General features: G+C 39.8%; 1 protein-coding gene across 3 annotated transcripts in view; it reads right to left on the bottom strand.

Annotated features, from left to right (window-relative positions):
- Positions 1–27094, bottom strand: part of LOC136883523 (myosin-11) — an 88747-nt gene that overhangs the window by 7485 nt on the left and 54168 nt on the right. Inside the window, exon 5 of one of the 3 annotated variants that reach the window (XM_067155888.2) lies at positions 3729–4594. The exons of the other annotated variants lie outside the window; for them this stretch is intronic. Within the exon in view, the coding sequence (XP_067011989.2) occupies positions 3985–4594 (610 nt within the window). The 3' untranslated portion in view covers positions 3729–3984. Of the gene's footprint in view, positions 1–3728; positions 4595–27094 lie in introns of those variants that run through there. 3 annotated transcript variants of the gene reach the window in all.

The raw sequence follows: 27094 nt of genomic DNA, 5'->3' as shown, positions 1-27094 counted from the left end.
AAGAACTACCAGAACATTGGACTACAGCTATAATATATCCAACACATAAAAGGAGAAAAATCAAATCCAGATAACTATAGAGAAATTTTCCTTATGGATTGCACATGTCGAGAATTCTATACAATCATCGCGAAAATCAACTTGAACTCAAACTAGGAGAATTCCAATGAGGATTTAGGCCCTGGACAAGCTGCCCAGAACAGATAAATCACCTTACAATTAGTAATGGATGTTGACAACAGATGGCAAAAATAGGCTGTAACCTTTGTAGACTTCAAAAAGACTCATGATTGAATCCACAGAACTTCAATGAAGAAGATACTAAGGAATTTTGGAATTCATCCTAAGTTAATAGAAATGATCAAATTAACCCTAACAAACACCAAATCTAAAGTAAAATTCAGAGGAGAAATATCTGAGCCATTTACGATTAAAACAGGTTTAAGACAGGGAGATGGTTTATCACCATTACTTTTCAACTGTGCTCTAGAATATGTGATGAAGGAATGGTACAAGGGAAATCCTAAGAACATTAAAACTGGAACAAAGAAAGATCCAATAAACTTAAATTGCTTGGTATTCACAGACGACTTATTGTTACTAGCTAACAACACTCAAGAAGCCAGAAATCAAATAACAAAACTATCAGACAGAGCACAAAAAAAAAAAGGACTCCAAATATCATTTGAAAAGCCTGAGCTAATGATAGCACATCCACTAGTAATAAACCACATAACAATAAATAAGAGGAAAGTAAAAATTGTGATACAATTTAAATACCTAGGAGAAATTATGACATACAACTTGGACGAGAAACCTGCATGGCAAGAAAGAACTGATAAAATGATTAAAACCTCAAAAATGAACATGCTCTACGTACAATAAAATAAGTCTGTCGATCAAAACAAAATTAAAACATTACAGGATAGTCGTTTAACCAGAGGTGACATACAGAAGAGAAACATTTAATTCACTCAGAGACACAGAATCGACAAAATCCTAAAAGCATAGAGAAGAATAACTAGCACGTGCATAAATTAAAAATATCAAAAAGATGCATAATGGTGGGTAGTGCCAAATGAAGTAGCGTACAGAGAACTAGAACACATCACACATACTATACAGAAGAAGAGGATCTCTTTTTTTTTGGTCACATTATGAGGACACCAGAAACCATAATCACCAAGAAAAAGTATAGAGAAACTCTGGAATCTGAAGCAACAAGTAGGATGGTTTAAGAAAATTAGAGAGGATATCATATTACACACCCACCCTCACGCATAGCTTGGAATCTACAGAGTTAACCAAACCAAACCGAACCCCAAGGCACTACAGCCCTTGAAGGGCCTTAGCCTACCAAGCGACCACTCCTCAGCCCGAAGGCCTGCAGATTACGAGGTGTCGTGTGGTCAGCACGATGAATCCTCTCAGCCGTTATTCTTGGCTTTCTAGACCTGGGCCGCTATCTCACCGTCAGATAGCTCCTCAATTCTAATCACTTAGGCTGAGTGGACCTCGAACCAGCCCTCAGGTCCAGGTAAAAATCCCTGACCTGGCCGGGAATCGAACCTGAGGCCTCCGGGTAAGAGGCAGGCACGCAACCCCTACACCACGGGCCCCGAGTTAACGAGACAAGAAAATTCAAAACTCCAAGCTGCAGAAATGAAATTCCTGTGCACCATGATACAGAAGACTAGGAAGGACAAGTTCAGGAATGATAAAGTCCATGAGGAGGTGAGAATAGGAGACTCCCTGCTGCAGAGGATCCAGAAAGCAGGACTGAAGTGTTTTGGCCATGTAAGTAGAATGACTGCAAGCAGGACTGCAGGAAGAGAATATGAAAGAGAAGTAAAAGGAAATAGACCAGTGGGCAGACCTAGAGAAACATGGACCAATCTGGTGAAGAAAGATGTCGAGAAGAGGGAGTACGATTGGGAGAATATCATGAGAGAACAGTGGTTCATGGACAGAGATGGAGGGGGCTCGTGTACCACACCCAGGCTACTGGAGATGGTCAAAGACAACGATGATGATGACGACAACGATGATGGAGGAACTAGAAATAACTCTTAGACAATTTGCAAAACAAAATAAAAATTTAAAGAAACTGAAAAACAAAAAAATAAAATTTAAACCATAAACAGACTAATGACATACAATGAAAAGGATATTTACAGATGAGGAACGACAGAAAAGATCAGATGATCATCAGATTAAATCATCTGATAACCTAGCAGGCATCAATTTTTGTAAATATACCAAGTCTTTCATAGTGCAATGACAATGCCTGTGGCTCCAAGGAGCCTATGCAGTGGCCTCCACTGGCCATGTGTCGTGGTAGATGTGCCGGTTACCAACTGATTAGCCCAAGTTGGCAGACTGAAGCGAAACTCTGGTAAACAAGAAGGAGTTACCTGGAAAATTTATAATTTCCAATAATGGACTATTTATATTGGAAATAAGGATTTTCTTTTTTTAATAATTTGCTTTACGTTGCACGGACACAGATAGGTCTTATGGCGGCGATGGGATAGGAAAGGCCTAGGAGTGGGAAGGAAGCAGTCGTGGCTTTAAATGATGATGATGATGCTTGTTATTTAAAGGGGCCTAACATCTAGGTCATCGGCCCCTAATGGTATGAAATGAGATAAAATAAAATGACAAATTAAAAGCCCCAAAACATCCACTGACCACAAGTCAAAATGTGAGGACGAAGAATGAATAGATGGATGGATATGAATTTAAAACGATCAGTGTAACCGACCCACATTGTCTCACATGCACAGAGGCTGGCTTAGAACAATAGTATTACTGACCAAGGGACTACTTCTATAGCGCAATACTGAATTGATGATACCTGAAGTCAAAAGGGGTCTGAAATCCAAGTCACTGGCCCCTCGCAATGGTACTTATCGCTAGGAAAGTATAACCATGGTATTTGTCATGTTGCAGTACTAATGAAGAGTAGCGTAGACTCGCAGTATTCCACACATTATGGTACTACTCACAGGTAATGAAATTCGCGCATGTATTACAGACCTATGCTGTTTTGCACATTGGGGCGCCATTTACAGGCAACGCAAACCTATGGTATTCATCACATAAGGGTACTAACCACAGAGACTTGTACTATCCCGTGGTGTTCCTAATATAGTTGGTACTAATCATAGGCAAGCCAGAACCATGGGTTCCATCATTCCAAGGTGTTGCTCAGATAGTGCTACTGATCACAGGTACTGTAAAAGCCATCGCGCTCTCGTTTGCTACTATTCACAAACCTATTTGGTACCCAACATAGTGGTACTACACGCAAGTAAAAGCAACCCATGGTGTTCCCCGCGTGGTGGTACTAATCACAAGTAGTTTCATGGTTCTAATTTGGTCATCCCTTGGTCGCCCTTTTTAGTTACCTCTTACAACAGGCAGGGGATACCATGGGTGAATTCTTCGTCTGCGTCCCCCACCCACAGGGGGTATGGCTTTAAATAAGGTACAGCGCTAGCATTTGGCTGGTGTGAAAATGGGAAATCACGGAAAAGCATCTTCAGCGTTGCTGACAGTGGGGTTTGAACCCACTATCTCCCGCAAGTAAGCTCACAGCTGCGCACTCCTAATCGCACAGCCGACTCGCTCGGTTACAAAGATGTATTTATGGATGTATAAATGTAAGTAAGTATGAAAGAATGTACATAAAGAAAGAATTTGTAAGGGATACAGCTTTTGAAGAACACAATGCATTTATTTTACAATTTTTCTATCACAGTAACATGCAATTTTATAAGGCACGATTACACACTGTACAACAAACAAAACAAAATCTCTTTTAAAAACTTAATTTCAAAATGGTAAAATATATAAATTTAAATCTTACGTTTGATAATACTTTCATCATATGAATTTATAAAAGCATACTTTGTAGGTAATAAAAAACTGTTGGTCTTTTCATCCTAAGGCAGAACAATCATCCTTCTCTTCCTTGTCTAACTAACTCTCGGCCTTATTTACAGAGAGAATAGCTGAATGTAATGGAGAATTTAATTGTGATTCATTGTATTGCGAGATACCTTCAGGCTCCTTTAGACTAAACTGATGAGGTGGACTAAGGACTGAAATAATGGTCGAACTTAATTTCGTCTGCTTCCCCACTTCATCGAACAGCAATTCCAGCTCATTTTTATCTTCCCCGGTTTGTTTAGTCTGTGCAACAACAGTGTGTTCATTACTACCAGAATCATCTTGATCGGACACCTCTGTTATTTCTGCTGAGTCTACCTCTAGGCTTTTGAAACTTTCTTTCTCTTTGACAGCCGAGAGAAGAAGAATTGCTGGCGCAGAATGGTCGCAATTCAGTGGAGGAATGGAACTTAACATCTCCCATGAAGAGTTCACATTGGCGAAGGAACTTTTGCTAGAATTGGGGGAAGAACAGACAGGTCGTCGAGAGGTTATCACATGTGGTGCATCAGAGGGGATGGAATCAATATCGGTGAAATTACTTGTGAGGAATGAAAGGCTGGAGAAAGATTCGGGCATATCTTGTTGGATGGATGTCTTCAATGAGGTCAACTGCTCCACAACCAGCACCCTGATGTCTCTACAACAGAAGTTTGTCATCGTTTAACACTTCGACAGTACAGTTTAACTTAGAAAATATTTAAAATGGAATGGAAATAATAATTCAAGGTCTTGAATTACAGCTGCACTGTGGCCCCTTTGCTGGCCCAAAGCGCGCAAACATTCTCATGCATCAACATAAAACGAAAGAACAACCTGAGCTGCCTCACTAATATTATTTAAGTAATTTAGCATCTTTTAACTCAATGAATGTTTAATTCTTACAGCCGCATTGTACTCGAAATAAACTTTCAACATATTTAGTGTTCAATAGATACTGAAGAGATGTTAACAACAGAACAAAAATGGCAAAAAACCAGACACCAGTGGAACCCATGACCTTCCGATTTTGATTCTCTTATCAACTGAGCAAGACCGACCAAATAAGGGATGATCAAAAAGTTTCCGTTTGAGGGCGTTGCTGCAGTGGACATGCAACGTAGCACGACTATGATGCGGGTATATAAGCACGGACATGCAGGCAAAGAGATTAGTGTGGCAATCGTGTCGTGCCAAGGAGCGTGCGTTAAATGCGGCCAGGTGACCTATGGTGATGTTATTACCAAATGAGTCCAAACAGGACCAATGTGTTGTTATTCTGTTCTTTACAAAGGAAAAATTAAATATCTTGTAATTCTGTTCTTGGCTGCCGAAGGACAAACACCGGTGGGTATCCATTGGAGAACGAAAACCATTGTTGTGGAATGGTGCACCAAGTTCAGTGCGGGTCGTATTTCGACATTAAGACTGGGAGTTAAGTATATAAATTTCATTATTCGTCCGTATTGAACCAAGATTACAATTTATTAAAATTCGTATCCACCTTATTCAATACCAAAAATGTTGTTAAGATGAAATTACAACATGTATATTTATTTTATCAGGACTAATTTCGACGCTTTATATTGCGTCATCATCAGCTGATATACACTGGAAACATTGGCAAACATATATAAGTTTATCTACGTCACACACATTATAAAAACTATGATAAAGATTTAAAAACCATATTATAATTATACTATTTCCGAGTCCATATTGTCCAAGACTTGCAATTATTAAACTTTGGATTGCTAAAATCTGATGCAATCTGGTTTAAATAATCATTAAAATTAAACAAAACTAATAAAAAAATCACGATCTTCTTAAAAACATTCACTTTGTTTGACGTTTTCTAAAAAATGTTTTTGTAGAACGTATTATTAACAAGTTTAAATTCCGATTGCAAACTGCTTTGGTCAAGGACAAACCCAATCATAAGACATTTGCAACTTTTACTTATAACAAAGATATTTATAAGTTTACTAATATTTTCAAAAACTTAACATGGAAATTTCATTTCACACTGATAATAATAATACTATAGTATTGCACAATGCAACTTCGGTTAATAGGTCGAACCCGTATACCAAATCGGGAGTATACAGATTTAAATGCAATGACTGTGATAGTACATATCTAGGCCAAACAGGACGCAGTTTTAAAATTAGATACACAGAACACGTCAATGCAATAAAATATAACAGATTTTCAGCGGTAGGCCAGCATGTACATGATCTAAAACATAAATTCACTTCTATAGAACAAGACATTGAAATTTTGGAAAGCTTAGGGAAAGGTAATTTACTGGATGTTACGGAGGGCTGTTATATACATTTAGATCAGTATTTTAATCCAAATTTTAATTTAAATGAAATTTCCGGAAAAACAAATATTCTTTTTGATTTTCTTATTGAGTTGTTTAAAAATATACATATACCGGACAATAAGACGGTTTTTCATATTATGCGCAGTAGCTTTACATACTGCCTTCCACGATCACGCCCTCCGGAGCTCCAACAGGTTGCCGCCCCTCAGTTGCTCCTCCCTCCTTCCCCTAGTTCCCCTCTTTGACCCAAAACCAACCTTGGACACTGGATTGCTGACACAACAAGGTTCACTTAGCTACACGATGCTTTGCAAGGACAGCGATCTCACGAGGTGAGTCACATGTTATAAGATGTAAAGTTTACACTTTTTCAGTTAAAGTGAAGGTTAACATATTCATATTATTTCAGGTCCGCATTGAACTGAGAATGAAATAATTGGTAACTTCATAAAGCACCGGCTTCTGAGTCCGCCCCTTTTCACGATCGCCACATTTCAACATTTTGAAGATTTCACAGAATAATTTTAATATGGTTTTAAAAGATTTTGAAGTGTCAAACAGTGTCAATGTCATTTAAGAAGATTGTTTAACCTTATTCTGCGACATTATGTTCACTACATGGCAATAGCCTGAGGACTTTATTGAATGGTTTTAATATGTTTCTACAAAAACATTTTTTAGAAAACGTCAAAGTGAATGTTTTTAAGAAGATCGTGATTTTATTATTAGTTTTGTTTAATTTTAATGATTATTTAAACCAAACTGCATCAGATTTTAGCAATCCAAAGTTTAATAATTGCAATTATTAAACTTTGGATTGCTAAAATAATGGACTCGGAAATAGTATAATTATAATATAGTTTTTAAATCTTTATCATAGTTTTTATAATGTGTGTGACATAGATAAACTTATATATGTTTGCCAATGTTTCCAGTGTATATCAGCTGATGATGACGCAATATAAAGCGTCGAAACTAGTCCTGATAAAATAAATATACATGTTGTAATTTCATCTTAACAACATTTTTGGTATTGAATAAGGTGGATACGAATTTTAATAAATTGTAATTAAGACTGGGAGGCCAGCCTCGTCCATTATGGAGAACAAGAAGCAGGTGGTGGACGTGGCGATTTGGACCGACCGGCGGCTAACCATTTGTGCGCTAGTAATAGATCTTGACATCACAGTCAGAGTTGACGCTTCCTGTCGGACAAGGATATGCAGCAGGCGGTTACGGACTTCTTCTCGCAGCAGGCCACAGTGTTTTACCACACAGGGATCTTCAACCCAGTGCGTCAATGGGATGAGTGCCCCAATGCTCACGGTGATTCAGGATTGTACGGTTGTCGAACGGAAACGTTTTGTTTGCCCCGTATACTTTGTAATCAGCATTTAGGATGTTACGCACGCGGGAGGTAAATTCCCTATCAGCGGTTTGCCTTATCTTCTCTTAAATGATTTCAAAGAAGTTTGAACGAATATCCCCCTTGGTTAATTATTCCTAATTCATCTTCCTATAAACAAATGTTTGCCCTAATTTGCAGTCTTGCAATTTTGTTTGGTTGGATGGGATTTAAGCCACAATTCTGGATGGTTGTGGGTTCAAATTCCACTGCTGTCCATTTGGCCAGTTTTGTTCTATACCTAACATCTCTTCGATGTGTACTATATGAATTGAACATAACCTTATACGTTGAAAGTTGATTTTGAATCTCATTAACTCGTTGCAACTCTTCTTTTCAAATGATGACTATTTCTTCCCTTACACATGTACAACAGAAGAGCACCGCAGGCTTTCTATCCATGGCACAACAGCTCGACTGCCCACAAAGGTTGGGAAGCAAGGTCAGCAGAGTACAAGAAAGTGGAGCAGCGGCTGGTCAAAGAGACTGGCTTGTTGGCGGGTGAGTGGTGTGTCCCCGAGGCCACAGTGCAGCTATAAGTGGGTTTGAACAAAATTATGACCCTGCAGAAGTGATGAATATACATCTTGAAAAGGCATTCCAGTTGCCAAACTGAATTATGAAATTTTGAAAGAACTGATGAAATGTATCCAGAAAGATCTGTATGCCCGTTCGATCAGATAAAATTTTAGTTTCACACTCTTTCCTATCTTTCATCCAATGGAATGGCGGAAGAAATTCTTGCACGCGCTTTCTAACACAAGTTCTGTTTAACAGAATCAGGATTATAATGAAAAGGAGCACATCACAGGTTAAACAAAATAAGCCAACATCGATGATGATTATGCTTGTTGTTTAAAAGGGCCTAACATCTAAGGTCATCGGCCCCCAAGCCACCATCAAAAGAGGGAGTAACAAAAAGAGCCAGAAGACAGTTAAGTGAATATTGTGGACATTTTCTGGGAATCTTTTGCGATCGAACAAGCTTGCATTTCTTTCGTTACTGGTACTTCCTTTATTCAGAAATAAGATTGGCATCTTATGTAGTGGAAAATTGATTTTTAAAACCAAATCTTGATCCTGATCATGTTCAGCAATCTAGTCCATGAGAAACAGTAATTAAAGGTAAACTATCCAGGCGTTCTTGAAATATTTCTCCTCATAATGCTCCTAATATTCAAAGATTTCTCACAACTTCCTCCGCATGACAACATCAATAACAATTCATTTGATGGTCAAATGTGATAGCTGGATGATTTGCTATGTTCTTGTAGACATTTTAGAACTGAAAATGGACTGTGTTCTGCCTCCTCTGAAATGTTTTGCAGCTAACCGACACATATTGCATAAAATCAATACACTTCACTTTACAAGTGAAAACTATTTAATACAAAAATTGATTAAACATACTTTGGAACACGTTTAGTCTCGTTTGAGACTTCTTCAGCCATAACGTCTCGTAACAGATTACAATGCTCATTGTTGCTGTCTAGTAATTTAAAAATGGAAGAACCCATGTCCTTTAAGAACTGTTTCAGAATACACTAAATATAGAATATAAACATTATTTACATAAAATTGTCCATCACTTCTTGCAAAAAAAAATTTCTTCAATGTTAAAATTTAAATAACATTTCTTGAAAATATGATATGCAATGCTAGTAGCTGGTAGCTTCAGTGTACTGACTGAGGGAGATTTGAATTCTGGCCTCGGACTGCACAGTTGGTCACTTTGCTTGCACTATTAATAATATATCAACAGAAGTGAAGAATCACACTGGTTTTTGAATTGCTGAAAAAACATGGTTCCACTTCCCAACTGGATAATGGTGGCTAATCAAAGGTAAGCTTGCTACAAATTTCTTCCTGAGCTTTACTGGTACTAACAATTTTGTCATCTTGGAGAATACAGTAGATCTTTTTGGGAGTGAAAAGAAACGTCATTTTTCATTCTACCGTTTATTGTAACCAGACTGAAACTCGGAACACAGCAAGTTGTAGGCATATTCACATGCAGAATTAATTTGAAACATATGCCAAAGTATATATCCTACTTCTAAAATACTTAATATCTTTCGCCGTTCAGTTCACAAAAATTTAACGCCAGATATTTCACATATTTACGGATACCGAAATAGATTTGAAAAGTGTTTCCACATTTCTGCTGTAAACCGACAAACGCGTGCCTACTTGGCTTTAGCTCAACAGCAGCGCTGCAGGTGGCAGAGCACATTCACGCCGTGCCTGTTCACATGTACGAAGTTCGATCAAATATAAACGCGATTTTTGTTCCTGAACATCAACAGTTTGTCGATTTTTGTTCCTGAACATCAACGGTTTGTAGGACTGGCCCCACGCTTCTGCTATGCTTAGGCGGGACCGTTAGGAGTGGGGAGAGCGTGCTGTTAGATATTTCCCGCCATTTCCTCAGTAATGCTCACGATATCGCAACAACAGGTGCACCTCTCCACTGCGCAATGCATAATTATTAAATTTCTTGCTCGTGAAGGAGTTACAGCGGCGGAAATTTGCCAGAGATTGACTGCACAGTTCGGTGATCAAACATTGTCAAGGACGCGTGTGTTTGCCTGGCATAAAGAGTTCAAGGAAGGATGAGAATGTGTGGAAAAATCAGCAACACAATCACCGCCCTCGGACCAGCATTACAAACAAAAACATTTGTGCGGTTAAAGGCATTACTGATGGCGATCGACGGGCGAGAATATCAGAAATTGCAGAACAAGCCTGAATCAGTTATGGGAGCTGTCAAGCAACCATCACAAACAACCTACAGTTCTGAACAGTGTGATCCAGATGGGTCCCTCGCCTTTTGACCGAAAATCTGAAGTTGAGACGTTTGGAGGTCTGTCAGAGGCTTACAGCAAGGTTTGCAGAAGAAGGTGATGCATTTTTGAGTCGGATCATCACCTGCGACGAAACATGGGTCCACTACTACACTCCCAAATCCAAACAAGCCAGTGAGGAGTGGCGGAGGAAAGGGGAGGCAGCACCAGTGAAAGCCAAGACTCTACTGTCAGCTGGCAAGGTTCTAGCAACCATTTTCTTCAATCGGCAAGGCATTTTGCTGATTGATTTTTTGCATAAGGGACGCACAATCAATGCTACTTACTACTGCGAGCCGTTGAACCAGGCGAGGGTTGCATATCGCCGCAAAAGACGAGACCAACCAATTCAACAGGTCATCCTCCTCCACGACAATGCGCGGTCCCATACTGCAGCTCTAACTGTCTCCAAGCTACAGGAAATGCACTGGGCTACACTTGATCATCCTCCTTACAGCCCAGACTTATCGCCCTGCGATTTCCATCTGTTCAAACCGCTTAAAGAAGCTCTAGGAAGGCAACGATTTGAAGATGACGAGTGTGGAAGACTTCGTGCGCAACTGGCTAGTGACATGACGCTAATCTTTTTACGATGAGGGCATCAAAAAGCTGCCTATATGCTCGGACAAATGCATTTCCAAAGCAGGAAACTATGTGGAAAAATAAATTGTAATTGCCTTGAGTTTTTCAATAAAAGAATTTTTTTTAAAATTCCGATTTATATTTGATCCCCCTTGGTAATTCAGACCGATTACTTACACTAGAGACATTTCTATTCATCCTGGTTTAAATCTAGAGTTTCTTATTAAAAAAGAAATACACTGGGAATTTAAAACCTCCACACTTGTTAGCTGAAGAGAAGTTAATCAGCATGTATTTCTATATACAATAATAAATGGTATAATGCAGTAGATGATAGTGACCATGAACCCACAATGCTGTCATAGCAGGTAGAGAGCTGATACTCCAACATGGCACGTCCGAGGTGACAGATAGGGGGTACGTCACCAGCTTGCCAGTGAACTGCAGCAAAATAAAATGTTTCGTGGACCACATACACGACAACCTCTACAGTTAACAACCGTAGTTGTAATTCGAAGCTTGCACCATACAAGGTTGACTCCTTTGAAAGTCAAACATGGAAGGAAATCTTTTTAAGGAAAAATCCACTATCTGGCCAATGCCAAGGAAGACTGCAGTTGGATATGGTGAGCAGTCACTTGCAAGATAACTTAGATGTATCAGAACATCTGAAAATACCCAAGACTGACAGAAGATCAAAATGTAGACTCAGTGCCAGCATCTTGGAAAGGTGTAGCATTCCAACTGATGAGCCCACTGCTACACTGGAGTGAAACGCTGGTAATTTCACGATTCGAAAAGCCTAAAGACTTAAAGAGCTTAAATGTTAACATTTGAAATTGATGAAATTAAATTATGGTTTCCTTCTAGGAACCTTTTTTTTTTTAACATACCAACACATAATATAAATTCAGTCATACAACTAGGAAAACTCAAACTTTTGACGGATGAAATTTTGTTTATATATATATTTTTACAATTTGCTTTACGGTGCACCGACACAGATAGGTCTTATGGCGACGATGAGATAGGAAAGGTCTACGAGTGGGAAGGAAGCGGCCGCAGCCTTAATAAGGTACAGCCCCAGCATTTGCCTGGTGTGAAAATGGGAAACCACAGAAAACCATCTTCAGGGTTGTCGCCAGTGGGGTTTGGACCCACTATCTCCCAGATGCAAGCTCACAGCTGTACGCCCCTAACTTTTTTTTTGCTAGGGGCTTTACGTCGCACCGACACAGATAGGTCTTATGGCGACGATGGGATGGGAAAGGCCTAGGAGTTGGAAGGAAGCGGCCGTGGCCTTAATTAAGGTACAGCCCCAGCATTTGCCTGGTGTGAAAATGGGAAACCACGGAAAACCATCTTCAGGGCTGACGATAGTGGGATTCGAACCTACTATCTCCCGGATGCAAGCACACAGCCGCGCGCCTCTACGCGCACGGCCAACTCGCCCGGTTAACGCCCCTAACACCACGGCCAACTTGCCCGGTACAGATGAAATGGATCGCTAAAGGCTATGCCTGCAGTTGGAGTATAACTTCGATTTGACATACCCTGCTAAGGTGTCAAGGTATGATGTACGACCATTGGGACCCGATCTACCAAATTAACATTCACATACCAGACATTATAAAACATATTCACCTAATGTTTTGAAATCTATATATATAAAATAAGAGTTTTGTCTGTACATTGCTCAGAATTTGAAAAGAATGGTATTTCTGTATCGATCATGTCCATAGTAACAAGAAAATGCAGTTTTTACTTTTCCGTAATTTCTGTCTGTCTGTCTGTATGTATGTATGTATGTACACGCATCACGAGAAAAAGGCTTAAGAGAATTTAATGAAAATCGGTATGTAGAGTCGGGGGGGTGAACCGCTACAATCTAGGCTATAAATTATTTTATTCACACTGAGTGAAATGGTAGTTTAGGGGAAGGCCTAAAATTCAATTCTCAAATATTTATATTATTAATGGTCATATTGATAAATACTACATAACTAAAGTTATATATAATTAAATTTCTGATCATTTACGTCTTATGCATTTTTACCGTACCGGCTATGATAACACAGATATTCATGAATTTGGATTTTTGTTGCTAAGTCCATACCAACGCCGAGCCCCGACAAAATGGGTAAACAGAATTTAATGAAAATCGGTATATAGAGTCGGGGAATAAGAAACTACAGTTTAAGCTATAGACAATGTTATTTATCCGGGGTGAAATGGTAGTTTAGGGGAAGGCACCTAAAATTTAATTTTTAAATACCTATGTTCTTGGTCCTATGGAAAAGTACTACATAACAAAAGTTACAGAGAATATAATTTCCGATCATTTATGTTTTATTCAGTTTTACCGTACCGACTATGATAACAGTGGTATTTCAGAACCGGAAGACAATTAATAATGTGACGGCCTACAATATCGAAAGCGCGTAACATAGATCAACAATAACATTACACTGACCGTTGTTTGTTGTGATGTTCTTTGTCTCTTATGCTGCCGCTCAACTCCGATAGATGGGATTACTGCTGCGTACTGAGTATAACAGACTAACTGAATATTGGCGGGAAATAGCTGAGGAGTTAGATAACTTTCTTCTTTATCATGCCAATCCTCTGGTTCATACATTTTCTGATAATGCTGGTACGTAACACACTGGTTCATCATAGTATGCCAGCTATTCGATACCTACTCTGACGCGCTGTTTTGAATGAGCAGTGTGCGCACTTAAGTCAGAGGCTCAGTTAGTAGTAGTAGGAGTAGTAGTATGAACTGGTCTGGAATTACAATTTAGCCCTATTCCAAATTATAGTACCACAATTCACTAGATAACTCAAAATTCAACCCAGAAGAGAGCTGTTTCTCAGGAAAAGCTTCTTCCTCTTCACTTATTTAAATCTACATTAATTATCTTCCAAGTTAGCAGCGAAGATGTGGTTTCTTCTCTGGCTTGGAGGAAAAATTGCCTCCACGTCAGACAGTTCTTTCCCCCGCCAGTGTAGTGAATTGAGATTTTCCGACTCATCGGGTACTCCCAGGAAACAGATAAGTAAACGGGCATAGTTTTTGCCCTGGGACTATCCACTATTTGACCCCCCGCCGAAAAAAGGACGAAGATTGTTCACGGATGTCTGCGTCTTGGTCATTCCAGCTCTGTAGCTTTGGACTGTTAGTTCGGCAGCATAGTACTGATATAGATGTTGATTCCCATAGGGAATCTGAAATATTTGTCCTGAATGAGTAAATTTATAATACCAATATAAATGGTGTGCTAGGTACCAACTGATGAGCCCACCCTAGCACACGAGGGCGAAACGCTGGCAGCCAGGAATGAGTTAGCTGGAAAATTTATAATGTCCAATAACGGACCATTTATATTGGTATTATAAATTTACTCATTCAGGACAAATATTTCAGATTCCCTATGGGAATCAACATCTATATCATCTGATGGCCAGGCAGGCATCAATTTTTGATAATGAGACAAAGTCTCTTAGTGCATTGGCACTGCCGGTGGCTCCAGTTAGCCTACGCAGTGGCCTCCACGGTATACACTAGCCAGCGTATTGGTAGGTGTGCTAGGTACCAACTGATGAGCCCACCCTAGCACACGAGGGCGAAACGCTGGCAGCCAAGAATGAGTTAGCTGGAAAATTTATAATGTCCAATAACGGACCATTTATATTGGTATTATAAATTTACTCATTCAGGACAAATATTTCAGATTCCCTATGGGAATCAACATCTATATCATCTGATGGCCAGGCAGGCATCAATTTTTGATAATGAGACAAAGTCTCTTAGTGCATTAGCACTGCCGGTGGCTCCAGTTAGCCTACGCAGTGGCCTCCACGGTATGCACTAGCCAGCGTATTGGTAGGTGTGCTAGGTACCAACTGATGAGCCCACCCTAGCACATGAGGGCGAAACGCTGGCAGCCAAGAATGAGTTAGCTGGAAAATTTATAATGTCCAATAACGGACCATTTATATTGGTATTATAAATTTACTCATTCAGGACAAATATTTCAGATTCCCTATGGGAATCAACATCTATATCATCTGATGGCCAGGCAGGCATCAATTTTTGATAATGAGACAAAGTCTCTTAGTGCATTGGCACTGCCGGTGGCTCCAGTTAGCCTACGCAGTGGCCTCCACGGTATGCACTAGCCAGCGTATTGTTATGTGTGCTAGGTACCAACTGATCAGCCCACCCTAGCACACGAGGGCGAAACGCTGGCAGCCAAGAATGAGTTAGCTGGAAAATTTATAATGTCCAATAACGGACCATTTATATTGGTATTAGCATAGTACTGTTCGTTAAAAGTGAGAAAATTTGTGGTTTTTCATTTGATCGAGTATTTCATATGAAGGCATAGCTTTTAATCGCGCCATTCTTACTGATGTCATTGTAATGACCCATGTTCATTTCAGTTGGGAAAACCACTGAGAGAGTCTTTCTGAGAATCTATACAGGCAAGCGGAGAGTGAGCGTCTGCCATTATAATGAAAACTCCCCAACCTGATTGTGACTGACGGTAGGCAAGCTGGCCTGCCATTACAATGAATATTCCCTAACCCAGTCTTCATATGAGAAAAGACATTGGTGATGTGCCCGTCGTGCTTCTAGGGCAACTTTAAGAGCTATGCAACTTAATACAATCTTGCTCACCACGTTTACACTACCTAACCTAGAATTCTGTATAAAATTTAGAATTCCGTAGCGAAGCAGGGGTACATCAGCTAGTGTGTATATAAAAATCACATCAAAATTTTAACTGGAGTCTCCGTCTGTGTAACAACACATTTAATATGCTGCTCAAGGTTTAAACTGAAGTGGGAATTCATCTTTATTTATATCACGATCTTACGTGATCAAAGTAAACTTCTCTGGAACCACCTAATATCAAAGGAATAAATGTCACTCACATAGATAGCATACAACAGCACAAATTCACTTATCCTGGATGTACACAGGCTGAACTATGTAACAAACAGCCGGAACTTTAAGAATTTTATATCACAGCAATCAACTGTATACAATAAAACGTCATTGTATTGAATAGGTGGACCTTGAAAGAATTTAATTTTACTGTAACACCCAGACTGGCAGAAAGGAGAATGGCAACTGGATGTTTGTATGGATAAGAATTACCACAGGGAAATCTGCAAAGTGAAACTACTGAGAGGGACAGTTAGCGGATCAGATTATTACTCAATTTAAAAAAAATTTCGTTCACCCCACTGACAAAGAAAAAATCCCGCCCTATAAAGAAGAGAACCCTCGACCCTCAAAGTGATAAATAACAAGGAATATGAAGAACGAACTAGGAATATAAAAATAACAGATGATCTAGAGAAAATAATTCCCCCAATTGAAACAAATAGCTGAACAAGCAGCCCCACAAATCCAAGTAAAAAACACCACTGGTGGAACCAAGAATATGATAAAACAGTGGAAGACTGACATCAAGCCTGGTTAAGGTATCAGAGTCAAAAAACGGAAGAACCACACTTGGAACTCACAAAACAAAAATAACACAAAAAGTAATGAGGGGGGGGCTAAATGTTAAGAGCAAACCAAATCCCATGGCACTACAGCCCTTGAAAGGCCTTGGCCTACCAAGCGGCCGCTGCTCAGCCTGAAGGCCTGCAGATTACGAGGTGTCATGTGGTCAGCACGACGAACCCTCTCGGCCGTTATTCTTGGCTTTCTAGACAGGGGCCACTATCCCACCGCCAGATAGCTTCTCAATTCTAATCACGTAGGCTGAGTGGACCCAAACCAGCCCTCAGGATCAGGTAAAAATCCCTGACCTGGCCGGGAATCGAACCCGGGGCCTCTGGGTGAGAGGCAAATGTGAATACCAAAAAGATATATTTCTAATGACAAAAATAAATAGCAAGAAAACAAACTTAAGAAATTACTACAAAATATTTAGCAGACAACTACAAAAATATGATCCTTCAACACAATAGAAAAAATACAAAAAGTTTATAAGAAACATATTCCAAATTTCAATCTGGAACAAAGAAGAACTAACAGAACATAGGACTACAACTACAATATATACTGTGTCGTGAGTTCATGGCAAAGTTCCCCACTTCCAGACTACGCGTTGCCTATTTTCCAGCTATTTTAACATTTACATTCTTATTTCATATGTGCTAGGTTTGGCGCTAACTGCCCTAGAGATTTCCTATGTTTTCGAGTTATTAAGATTGTTATTAAGTTTTCTTTCTTAACATCCCCTCTGGACGGGGTTTAAAATTTGTGTGTTCTCCCTTCGCCCTTGCGTTGCGCGACTGCTTTCCCTACGTCACTCGCTTACCGGTGGTTTCCATGGTGCCGTGCCTTGCCTTCCTTCTTAGCCAATAAGCTATCGTACCCCCTCCCTCCTCGTCTGGCTCTCCTCAGCTGCGCGGAGCTCCAGACGAGGGACTTGGATTGCAACCAGCATGCCGGCGATTACCTCGTGCTTAGAGAGACTGGGCTGGTCCTGCACGCCTTTTGAACCCTTGACAGTTCGTGGTAGGAGGTAAGGAGTTGACTTGGGCGGGGGGCGACGAAGGGAGGATATTGAAATCCTATTCTGTGAAATGTTTTGGATTGTATTGTAGTGCCTTTCAACACTAGAACCGCGCCAATATGTATACCCTCTAAAACTGCGGCTGCGACACTTACGACCCACCACTCTTTTTTGTGATTATTAATGAATGGATGGTGATTTGGTAACTAAAGAATATACCGGTGCACACGCTAGATAATTTGTTTGAATTTTAGAATATTAAGAATACAAATAAGGAACATTTAGGCAATTGTGTAACTTAACTGGCGAATGTCAATGATGTACAGTATGCTGCAGATTGTTTCTGTGCAGGAATGGCATTTCACACGACACACGTTAAGCATACATAATACTCCTTAGCTGTACACTTCCTGCAAAAAGAATATTTGCAGAAACGGCACTTCACAAACGATTTGTTTCCTTAGTAAATGGACTTTACCTGACCACGTGTGCGCTTTCCCTGTCTCTCAGGAATCTCGCCTGGAATAATGGTGCGGGCATTTGCAATCCTAGTTGATGCATATTTCTCACCCAACTGCAGAATAAAGTCCCTGTGTTTCAGTTTCTTTTCATTCAGTGAGTTGTACACTACCCAGGAATTTATTCCTGCCAAATCCAGCAAGTTGTAGAATGTAAGAACTGGCCAGCGTCCGGATGGTGCCTTGGTTGAGTATTTTCGAGCCCTGTGATCAATCACATCTACTCCATATTTTGTGCCCTTGTAAAATGTGACTGTCTGGCCTCTTCTTTTTGTTACCAGGCTCTATTTTCACATCAGGGTGCATAGTGATGAGAACGAATACTTTTTTTTTTGCTCTTTCGCTGATAGATTGTCAAGATGTGTCATGTTTTTTCAGCAGCACTGTGCTGTGCAAATTGTGTTTTGCCTTTTTCACACATACTGGTACTTCCCTGCGAGCTCTGTTCAAGGTACCGACAAGTCTTGTTGCATTTAATTTCAATGTTTCGGAGAGAGATAAGGAGGTGAATAATTTGTCATATGTGACATTTCTTCCCTTCTTCATATATGGTTCCATCAACTTCTTTATTACAAAATCACCAAGGCGTTCGATATTTGGCCTAGCATTATCATTTCCGAGATGAGATACGGAAAAGCATTCACGACATATTTGGAGTCTCTGTCTACCGCCATCCAATAATTCTGCTCATATTTGTCTGGTTTTCAGGCCATAAACTGCGTAAATTTACAACGGCATTTAGAAGGGAAGAGCTGCTCGTCAACAGTTATATATCCACCATAGCTACATTGGGTATTTGCAATGAAGGCATACCCGATTTCTGATACCAATGCAAATTTGTCTTGTTTTAGTATTTCTGACCTTGTAGTTTTAACGTCAAATCTCAAGAAACGCATTATTTCTCTGAATCTATCATGAGCCATTGTTAATTTTCCAATAAGGCTTCCATCTCCTCAATCTTTAGACACCAATCAACACCACTACACGATGTGTCTGTCTCCTTTTTTTTTTTTTTTTTTGCTATTTGTTTTACGTCGCAACCGACACAGATATGTCTTATGCCGACGATGGGATGGGAAAGGCCTAGGAAGTGGAAGGAAGCGGCCGTGGCCTTAATTAAGGTACAGCCCCAGCATTTGCCTGGTGTGAAAATGGGAAACCACGGAAAACCATCTTCAGGGCTGCCGACAGTGGGGCTCGAACCCACGATCTCCCAATTACTGGATACTGGCCGCACTTAAGCGACTGTGCAGCTATCGAGCTCGGTGCCTCTGTCTCAATACATGTCAAAATATGTTTCAAAATCTTGTCTGTGATCATAAGTCGCCAAGCACTTATGCAAGTCTCATTCACATTACGTTTAGCATGTGCATTAGGTCCAGCCTGATCTCTGAACACATTTTGAGCTCCACGTCTACCAGCTGTAACATTACCGATTACCCCAACTTTCTCCAGGTCGTGGCATCTGCAGATACAATTTCCGTACAAGCCGAATCAGGCTCTCAACACAAAACCTCCCTCGTTTCATTGATGGTGCATCCTCTCTGTTGTCGTCAAATTGTACAATGCCTTGATCGTTAGCGATGGCCTCCTCTCCCGATGAAACTGAGCAGTGCTCCCGGCCACACCCCCTGTGACGACCGCAAGAAGTCTCTGGTACTGCAAAACCTGATTAGATACAAAGACAAAGTTTGTCTAAGTATTTTCCACCCAAAATTAATATTTAGAAACCTAATAGCCCGAACATAAATATCACAGTGATAAAGAAACTGTGAACTAAATACTTCTAGGCTGAAATTTGCAAGGAATCTAAAGTATAGTCCATAAATTACAAAATGGGAGTTTATAAATGCATAACTGCTCTATCAGGATTTGCTACAGCTTCTAATGGCATGACATCATCATCTTCTAATGACGAATCTGAAGGTACGAGCCGTGATCCCTACGTTCTAGGTAAATCTGGATTTTTTAAAACAGGAGTTTGCTCCCCAGTAACTGAACTTATATGTGGTTGTTAAAGACCCTTATTTATGAAAAGTCATAAAAGTCTAGCACTCCAGGTAGAGACACAAAGAAGATAGGGAAGAAAGAACTAACAGCTGGGTCACAAATGACCCAGCCACGGTTCTAGTGTTAAGGTATATGTTCAGGCACTTACAATTCAGCTGCCGTCTTTGTGGCTGGTTGTGAAAGACGTTGGATTGCAGCTTACCTTATTCTCAGTTAAATTGGCCGTGTGGCGAGTAGGTTTTTATCTTACCCTAGATCTGTTGGAGTTGCAGTCTGGCGACCTAGGGGTTTAAAATTGTAAATTAGTGTTTCATATCTATCCTATTTCTTACCTAATGTAAATTTGAAGTAATGTCTGGTCAGTGCCAGTTCTCTTGTTGCAAACACCGGTATATTCTTGGTTTTATTTAGTTGTTTAAGGCACGTATATTATATACTGTGAGCCTCCCCTTTTGGTTGACGTTTCAGTCTCATTACGATTTGTGTGATTGTAGAGAAAATTAGCAATTGTATGTTCTAGTAACGTATCTTAGGTATAATAAATTAGATCAGGGTCCATTCTTAGTGGGAGGACTATGAAAGAACTGGAGGCATGGTTCGAGAATTGAAAGAGAGTTCCATGGATTTATTGTAAATTTTAATATCAATTTATTTCAGGCTTGAGTCCCAGGATTATGTACCTGTTCTACAGCCTGAGGTTGCCTTAAGCTTCGAAAATATGTATGTATGTTCACATTACTCTGCACATGCTAACTAATCAAAGGAAAACCCAAGAAGGGAACCGCATCTTGAATAAATATGTTAATCTCCTTGATTATATGCAATTACTAATCAGGCCCGGGTCCGCACGTTTTCTCCTTCTCCTCAATTCGGATGATATAGAACTACGCAGGGTACACATACATCGCACAAAAAAAGGAGGAAAGTCAAATCCAAACAACTATAGAGGAATTTTCTTTTTGAACTGCACATGTAAAATCATCTCAAGAATTCTATACAATCGTTGTGAAGATCAACTTGAACTGGAACTGAGAGCATATCGAGGAGGATTTAGACGCTGGAGAAGATACCCGGAACAGAAAATCACTTTAAATTTTGTAATAGATGTCTACAAAAGGAGCAAAAAACAACAAGTTGTTGTAACCTTTGAAAACTACAAAAAAAAAAAAAAAAAAGCTTATGATTGTACCCACAGATCTTCAATGATGAAGATAAGGAATTTTGGACTTCCCCCCCAAATTAATAAAAATTATTAAAATTACCGCTTCTTCTTCTTCTTCTGTCTTTTCTTTTTCAAGTGCCATCCCCTCTCAGAAGGTCAGCTGACATCATAGAGATTCTTGCTTTAGATGATGCAGCGCGAAACAGCTCAATAGTGGAGCAGTTGAATCAAGTTTTCAGATTCTCAATCCAAGAAATGCATCTTCTTCCTGGTCTTCTTTTGCCTTGTATCTTCCCTTGAATGACCATCTGCAGTAGATGATATTTCTCTCCTCGCATCACATGACCGAAATACTGGAGCTTTCTGATTTTGACAGTATTTATTATTTCCTTTCTCTTTTCTATTCGCCTCATTAACTCATCGTTTGTGACCTTACCTGTCTAAATCAACCGCAGTATCCTTCTGTACGTCCATAATTCAGAAGCCTCTAATCTGTCCATTTCTCTTTTCTTTATGGTCCAGGTTTCAACTCCACAGAACAAGGTGGAGAAGATGTAACATCTCAGAATCTAATTTTTAGATGTAAATTAAGTTCTCTTCTACATAGCACTCTCCTTATTTTCCTGAATGCATTTTGGCTTGGCCGATCCTGGACTTTATTTCCTCAGTAGTCAATGTTCTAGTTCACATTTGTTTCTAAATACTTGTATTTTGTCACTTGCTGTACTGTCTCTCCATTGATCATCAAGCTGTCTTGGTGTTGTATTCGGGATACTACCATAAAATGTGTCTTACTTACATTGGTCACTTGCCTCCTCGACTCGGTTGGTCAATCTGCAAATCTTAAGTTGTCGATTGTTTTCCCATTAACTTTAATTCCTGCTGTTTCTTCCACTAAAGCTGCTTGTATTATTTCCTCTGAGCATTGGTTAAACACGCAGGAGATAGGACACAATCCTGTCTAATGCCACGTTTTATTACCACCTCTTCAGAGAACTCCCTACCTTCCTTTTTGATAGCAGGTTGATTGTCATAAATACTGCTTATGATTCAAATATCCTTCACAACCAAGATCTCCTTCCTGAGTATTTGGATGAGGCAATCATGACAAACTTTTTCGAAAGCTTTATTATAATACAAAAAGCAGACCTACATAGGCAATTTAATAAGTATCTGCAATTTTGCTATAATTGTGTTTTGGTTGGCTCTATGGCACGGTGTGCCTACCAGCCGCTAGATGGCACTGTTGTCTACGTCCGTGGTAGGTTTCAGCATTATCAGATCTGTACAGCTTGCACTGTTGCGATGTAAAGATGGCCATGCCACTCTCAGTTTGTTCCTCACACAATGGTATTAATCACGGGCAACACCCAGACCCGTGGTGTTCCTCACATAGTGGTACTAATCACAGGTAATATAGACCTATGGTGTTTCTTACATAATGGTACTACTCACAGGTAACGCATACCCATGATGTTCCTCACATAATGGTACTATTCACAGGTAACGCAGACCCATGGTGTTTCTCACACAGTGGTACTACTCACAGATAACACAGACCCATGGTGCTCTTCACACAATGGTACTACTCATAGGTAACGCAGACCCAAGGTGTTCTTCACATAATGGTACTATTCACAGGTAACACAGACCCATGGTGTTCCCACATAGTGGTACTAATCATAGGTAATGTAAACCCATAGTAGTCCTCCCCGAACGATACTAATCACAGCCCCATGGTGTTCCTCACATAGTGGTACTAATCACAAGTAAAGCTGACCCAGGGTGTTCCTCGTGTAATGGTACTAATCACAGGTAATCTCATGGTTCTAAATCCATCATCCCTTGGTCACCCCTTTTAGTCCCCTCTTATGACAGGTAGGGGATACCGTGGGTTTATTCTTGTCTGTATCCCCCACCCACATGGGGTAGTAGCCAAAATATTGGAGATAATAACAGAAAGGAGGATGAGAGGAAGGGTGGAAAGAAATTTAGAAGAATAGCAGTATGACTTTTGACAGGGCAGGTCTACAACAGACCCTATACTTGCCATAGATTATTGCTGGAAAAACAGTGGGAATATGGAAAAGATATGGTGATGATATTCCTTGATTTAGTGAAAGCGTATGATAGTCTTAATGGAGAAAAGGTGTGGGGAAACCCTGGAAAGAAGAGGATCTTGAAAGCAATCAAGAGAATTAGTGAAAGCAATGTATAAAAACTGTTCCAGTTGTGTCCAAGACTCGAGTGGGGAGAACAGATTGGTTTAGAAACCAACACAGGGAAGTGAAATGTCTCCATATATATTTATAATGGTTATGGATGAAATTCTAAAGGAAACGAAGGCAACATATGGAGGGAATGACTTAGTGATATGGGGAGTCAACAACACAGAAGTGCAAATCCAACTACAGTAGAAGTCCCCCATAATGAGTACGGCATATAACGAGAACTCCGTTATAACATCAGTTTTTTTCTGTCCCTTCAAAATTTCTATATTAAACTGTGCATTATCCTTCGGTTACATTCGGTCCATTCTCCATGTCAATCCATTTCCATTCTCCACTTCAGTCACTCTTTGTTGTGAAATGATTCAAAGCACTTCAGACAAAGGAAAGGTGTGTCAGGACAGGTTGTGCAGACAGTTGACACCCTTTTTGGGACAGAAGCAGCAGCCTTTCTGCCCATGACCTTGCATAGTTGCTGATAGCAGCTTCGACACCGACCTCGAGCTTTCCTGCAATATTGAAAGGAAGAAATAAATTTTTTTATAAATAGTATTGACATCCTTCAGAAGTGCAATAATGTTGAACTTGATAACACTTACCTGGTGCTTTTCTGTCCTTCCGTCTTGTTGGCTTCCCCAAGGTAGTGATTCTCTCTCTAAAGGAGTACGTCTAACAGGGTCGTTAGTTAGACAAAGTAGAGTGTTGACCACGTTCCTTCGAAACTCCGTAAGAGACATTTTCCAATGTCCAGTAACCCGCGTCTTATTGTACAGAAGCAGTGCATTTACAACGGTAGTACAAAAAGAATGTCATCTGCAAATTTGTGGTACCATCGGATGGTTTTCCTCATTGCAGTGTGATACGAAGAAAGTGTCTGCAATATCTATTCCTCCTTTCAGTTTATTGTACATTATTACCATTTTCGGTTTAACCACATCTTTGCGTTTTCTGTTCTTTTTGCCCGTAGCAATTTCATCATTAGAACATTTGGTTGACATAATCAGCACGTCCCTCTGATCTCTCCACTTCATCACTGTCAATCCATTTCCATTCTCCATTGCAATGAGTTCTTTAAGCTTTGCATTTACAACATCCTTTGGTAAACCTTTTTGATTTTTCCTAAGTGTGCCAATAAAATGTGTCTTTCGATCCAGTAGCACCTCAGCTAACTCAATTGACGAGTAATAATTGTCGGTGCAGAGAAAGTGACCACTGTCCAGATACGGGTCCGTAATTTGCATTGCAACTCAGCCATACTCAGTGTATACTGAGCATTCAAGGTACCTTTACCAGCGTACACTTTAGTTTTGTAGGTGTAGCCCGTGTCGTCGCACAGCTTAAATTGTTTAACACCGTACCTGTGTGCCTTACCAGGCATAAATTGCCGGAATGATAAAAGACCCCTCCACGGAATCATTGATTCATCAACTACGAGGTTTTCACCTGGAGTTTTGACACTCTTGAAGTTCACATGCATTACATCTAACAGTGGCTGAATCTTGTGCAACTTTCCAGCTGAAGCATCGTTGGGACCAAAGTGCCAGAATCGAAGTAGTAACTGAAAACGATTTCTTGGCATTGCCTTACCAGCTACACTATTTCCATATACAGAAAACTGGCTCCAGTAATTTGATAATGAAGGCATTCTTACAAGACCCATCCACAATCTCAAACCTATAAAACCTTTCATTTCCTCCTTTGTAGTATCTACCCACTCCTTCAAACGACTAGACCGCTTAATATGCATAGACGCTAGTGTTTGATTTGCATTGATATTAGTTTGTAGTACCATCATATCAAGAACTTCGTCTGTTAGGAACAGTCGGTAAAACTCATATGGTGTGGCTGTAGAAGTATCAATTTGAAGATTTAGATGTTCCTGGCTTGTGAACGGAATGTCTTGCTGTGCCCCTACACAAGGACCCCAGACATCATTGTTCACATGATTGTCTGCACCATTTGCATCGGCACCATCCCCACCTATATCGCTATCAGTATCGCCATCGTCTTCCGCATCACTCAATACATCGTCGTGTTGTCACTGTCACTGCACTCATTAACACTAGCGTTATATTCACTGCCATCAACACTTACATCTTCCTCTCCATCAGAATCCATCAGTAATTCACAAATATCCACTTCACTAAGTCGCTTATCATTTCTACTAAGCTAATTACCAATATCTTCCATCTTTTATATTTTTGCACAACTATACAAACTGAGTGATAATACATATGTAAACGACGAATAAACAATGCCTGGCGCGCTTTCATCTGTGACAATGACCACTGGCCAGTCAGTGACTTCGGAAGAATACTGTGGCGCCACATGGTGACACACAAGAAAAATACATAGCTGGAATAGACCCGGAAGTTTGCTCTTCACGTAGTACCAATTTTACGCGCACAGATGTCACATCTAATTATCTACGGCGCATCGCCTGAAACTCTACTGTGCTGCCATATGGCGTCATGCCAACTCTGATTTCAAGAACGGTGTGCCGCCATATGACGTCACGCCATCTCAAATTTGAAGACCACCGTGACGCCATATGGCGGCACATGGCACCCAACGTGATTTTTTCTGTTACCGACATTCATGCACCCAGCGATTATATTGCATGCAATCGATCATCTTTGGTATCGTTTCCTCGCTATGTCCCCTAGCGAGTTCTCTCATCGACATTCGAAGGCTATGCCAGAGTTGATTAGTAATAACCCATCGACTGCTGTTCCGTAAAGAAAAATGGAAATGAAAGAGGAGAATATGTTTGCATAATAAATAACGTGACCAATAGCAGTTGTTAACTCTTAAAAATAAAAACTGAAGTAAACGATCGCTTAATTTTAATGCTAAATACTGCAAATAAGTAAGAATGGGATGCACCACAAGATATGGCAGAGTGCATCACTGATTTCAGAGGTTAGTTTTATATTTTCTCGCATCTGATTAAATTTCAGTATGGTTATTCCCATCTAAATTTATAGCAAGAAGGTTATCACTTTTCTACTGGCGCTTGCCATATAATTATTTTCATGGTACATACGTGGTTAAGTTAGGTTAGGTGACGCTGTTTGAATAAGAAAACTGAAGCATTTGCCACAAAATGTGACCTTCAGTACGTTTTCTCACTATGTACACTTGCGAGCTCTCTCGTTGACATTTGAATGCAATGTTGGAGTCGATCGGAATCGATTAGTAATAATAGACTGTAATAATAGACTGCTGTTCCGTAAATAAAATTAGAAATGAAAGAAGAGAACATGTTTTCATAACAAATACGTAAATAACGTGGTCGATAGCAGTTGTTAACTGTTGATAAACTTAACCATAATAGGTATTTTATTTGATCCTGTATTGACTTTTCTGAATCTATTAAAGAAACTATAATAGTTTTATTTTTAGTCCACCTTGTCAATACACCTTATAAGGATAGAAAAATATTAATTTAACATACATGTTTTCGGGAAAATCATCCATTCCCTTCATCAGTGATGTCAGTTCAAGGAATAAAACATAACACTATCTTTTGTTTTTTCTTA

This window comes from Anabrus simplex, chromosome 11 (assembly GCF_040414725.1).
Source record: "Anabrus simplex isolate iqAnaSimp1 chromosome 11, ASM4041472v1, whole genome shotgun sequence".
NCBI classification, from domain to species: domain Eukaryota; kingdom Metazoa; phylum Arthropoda; class Insecta; order Orthoptera; family Tettigoniidae; genus Anabrus; species Anabrus simplex.
The sequence above is the reverse complement of the archived record's forward strand: the minus strand, read 5'-3'. Positions and strand labels throughout refer to the sequence as shown.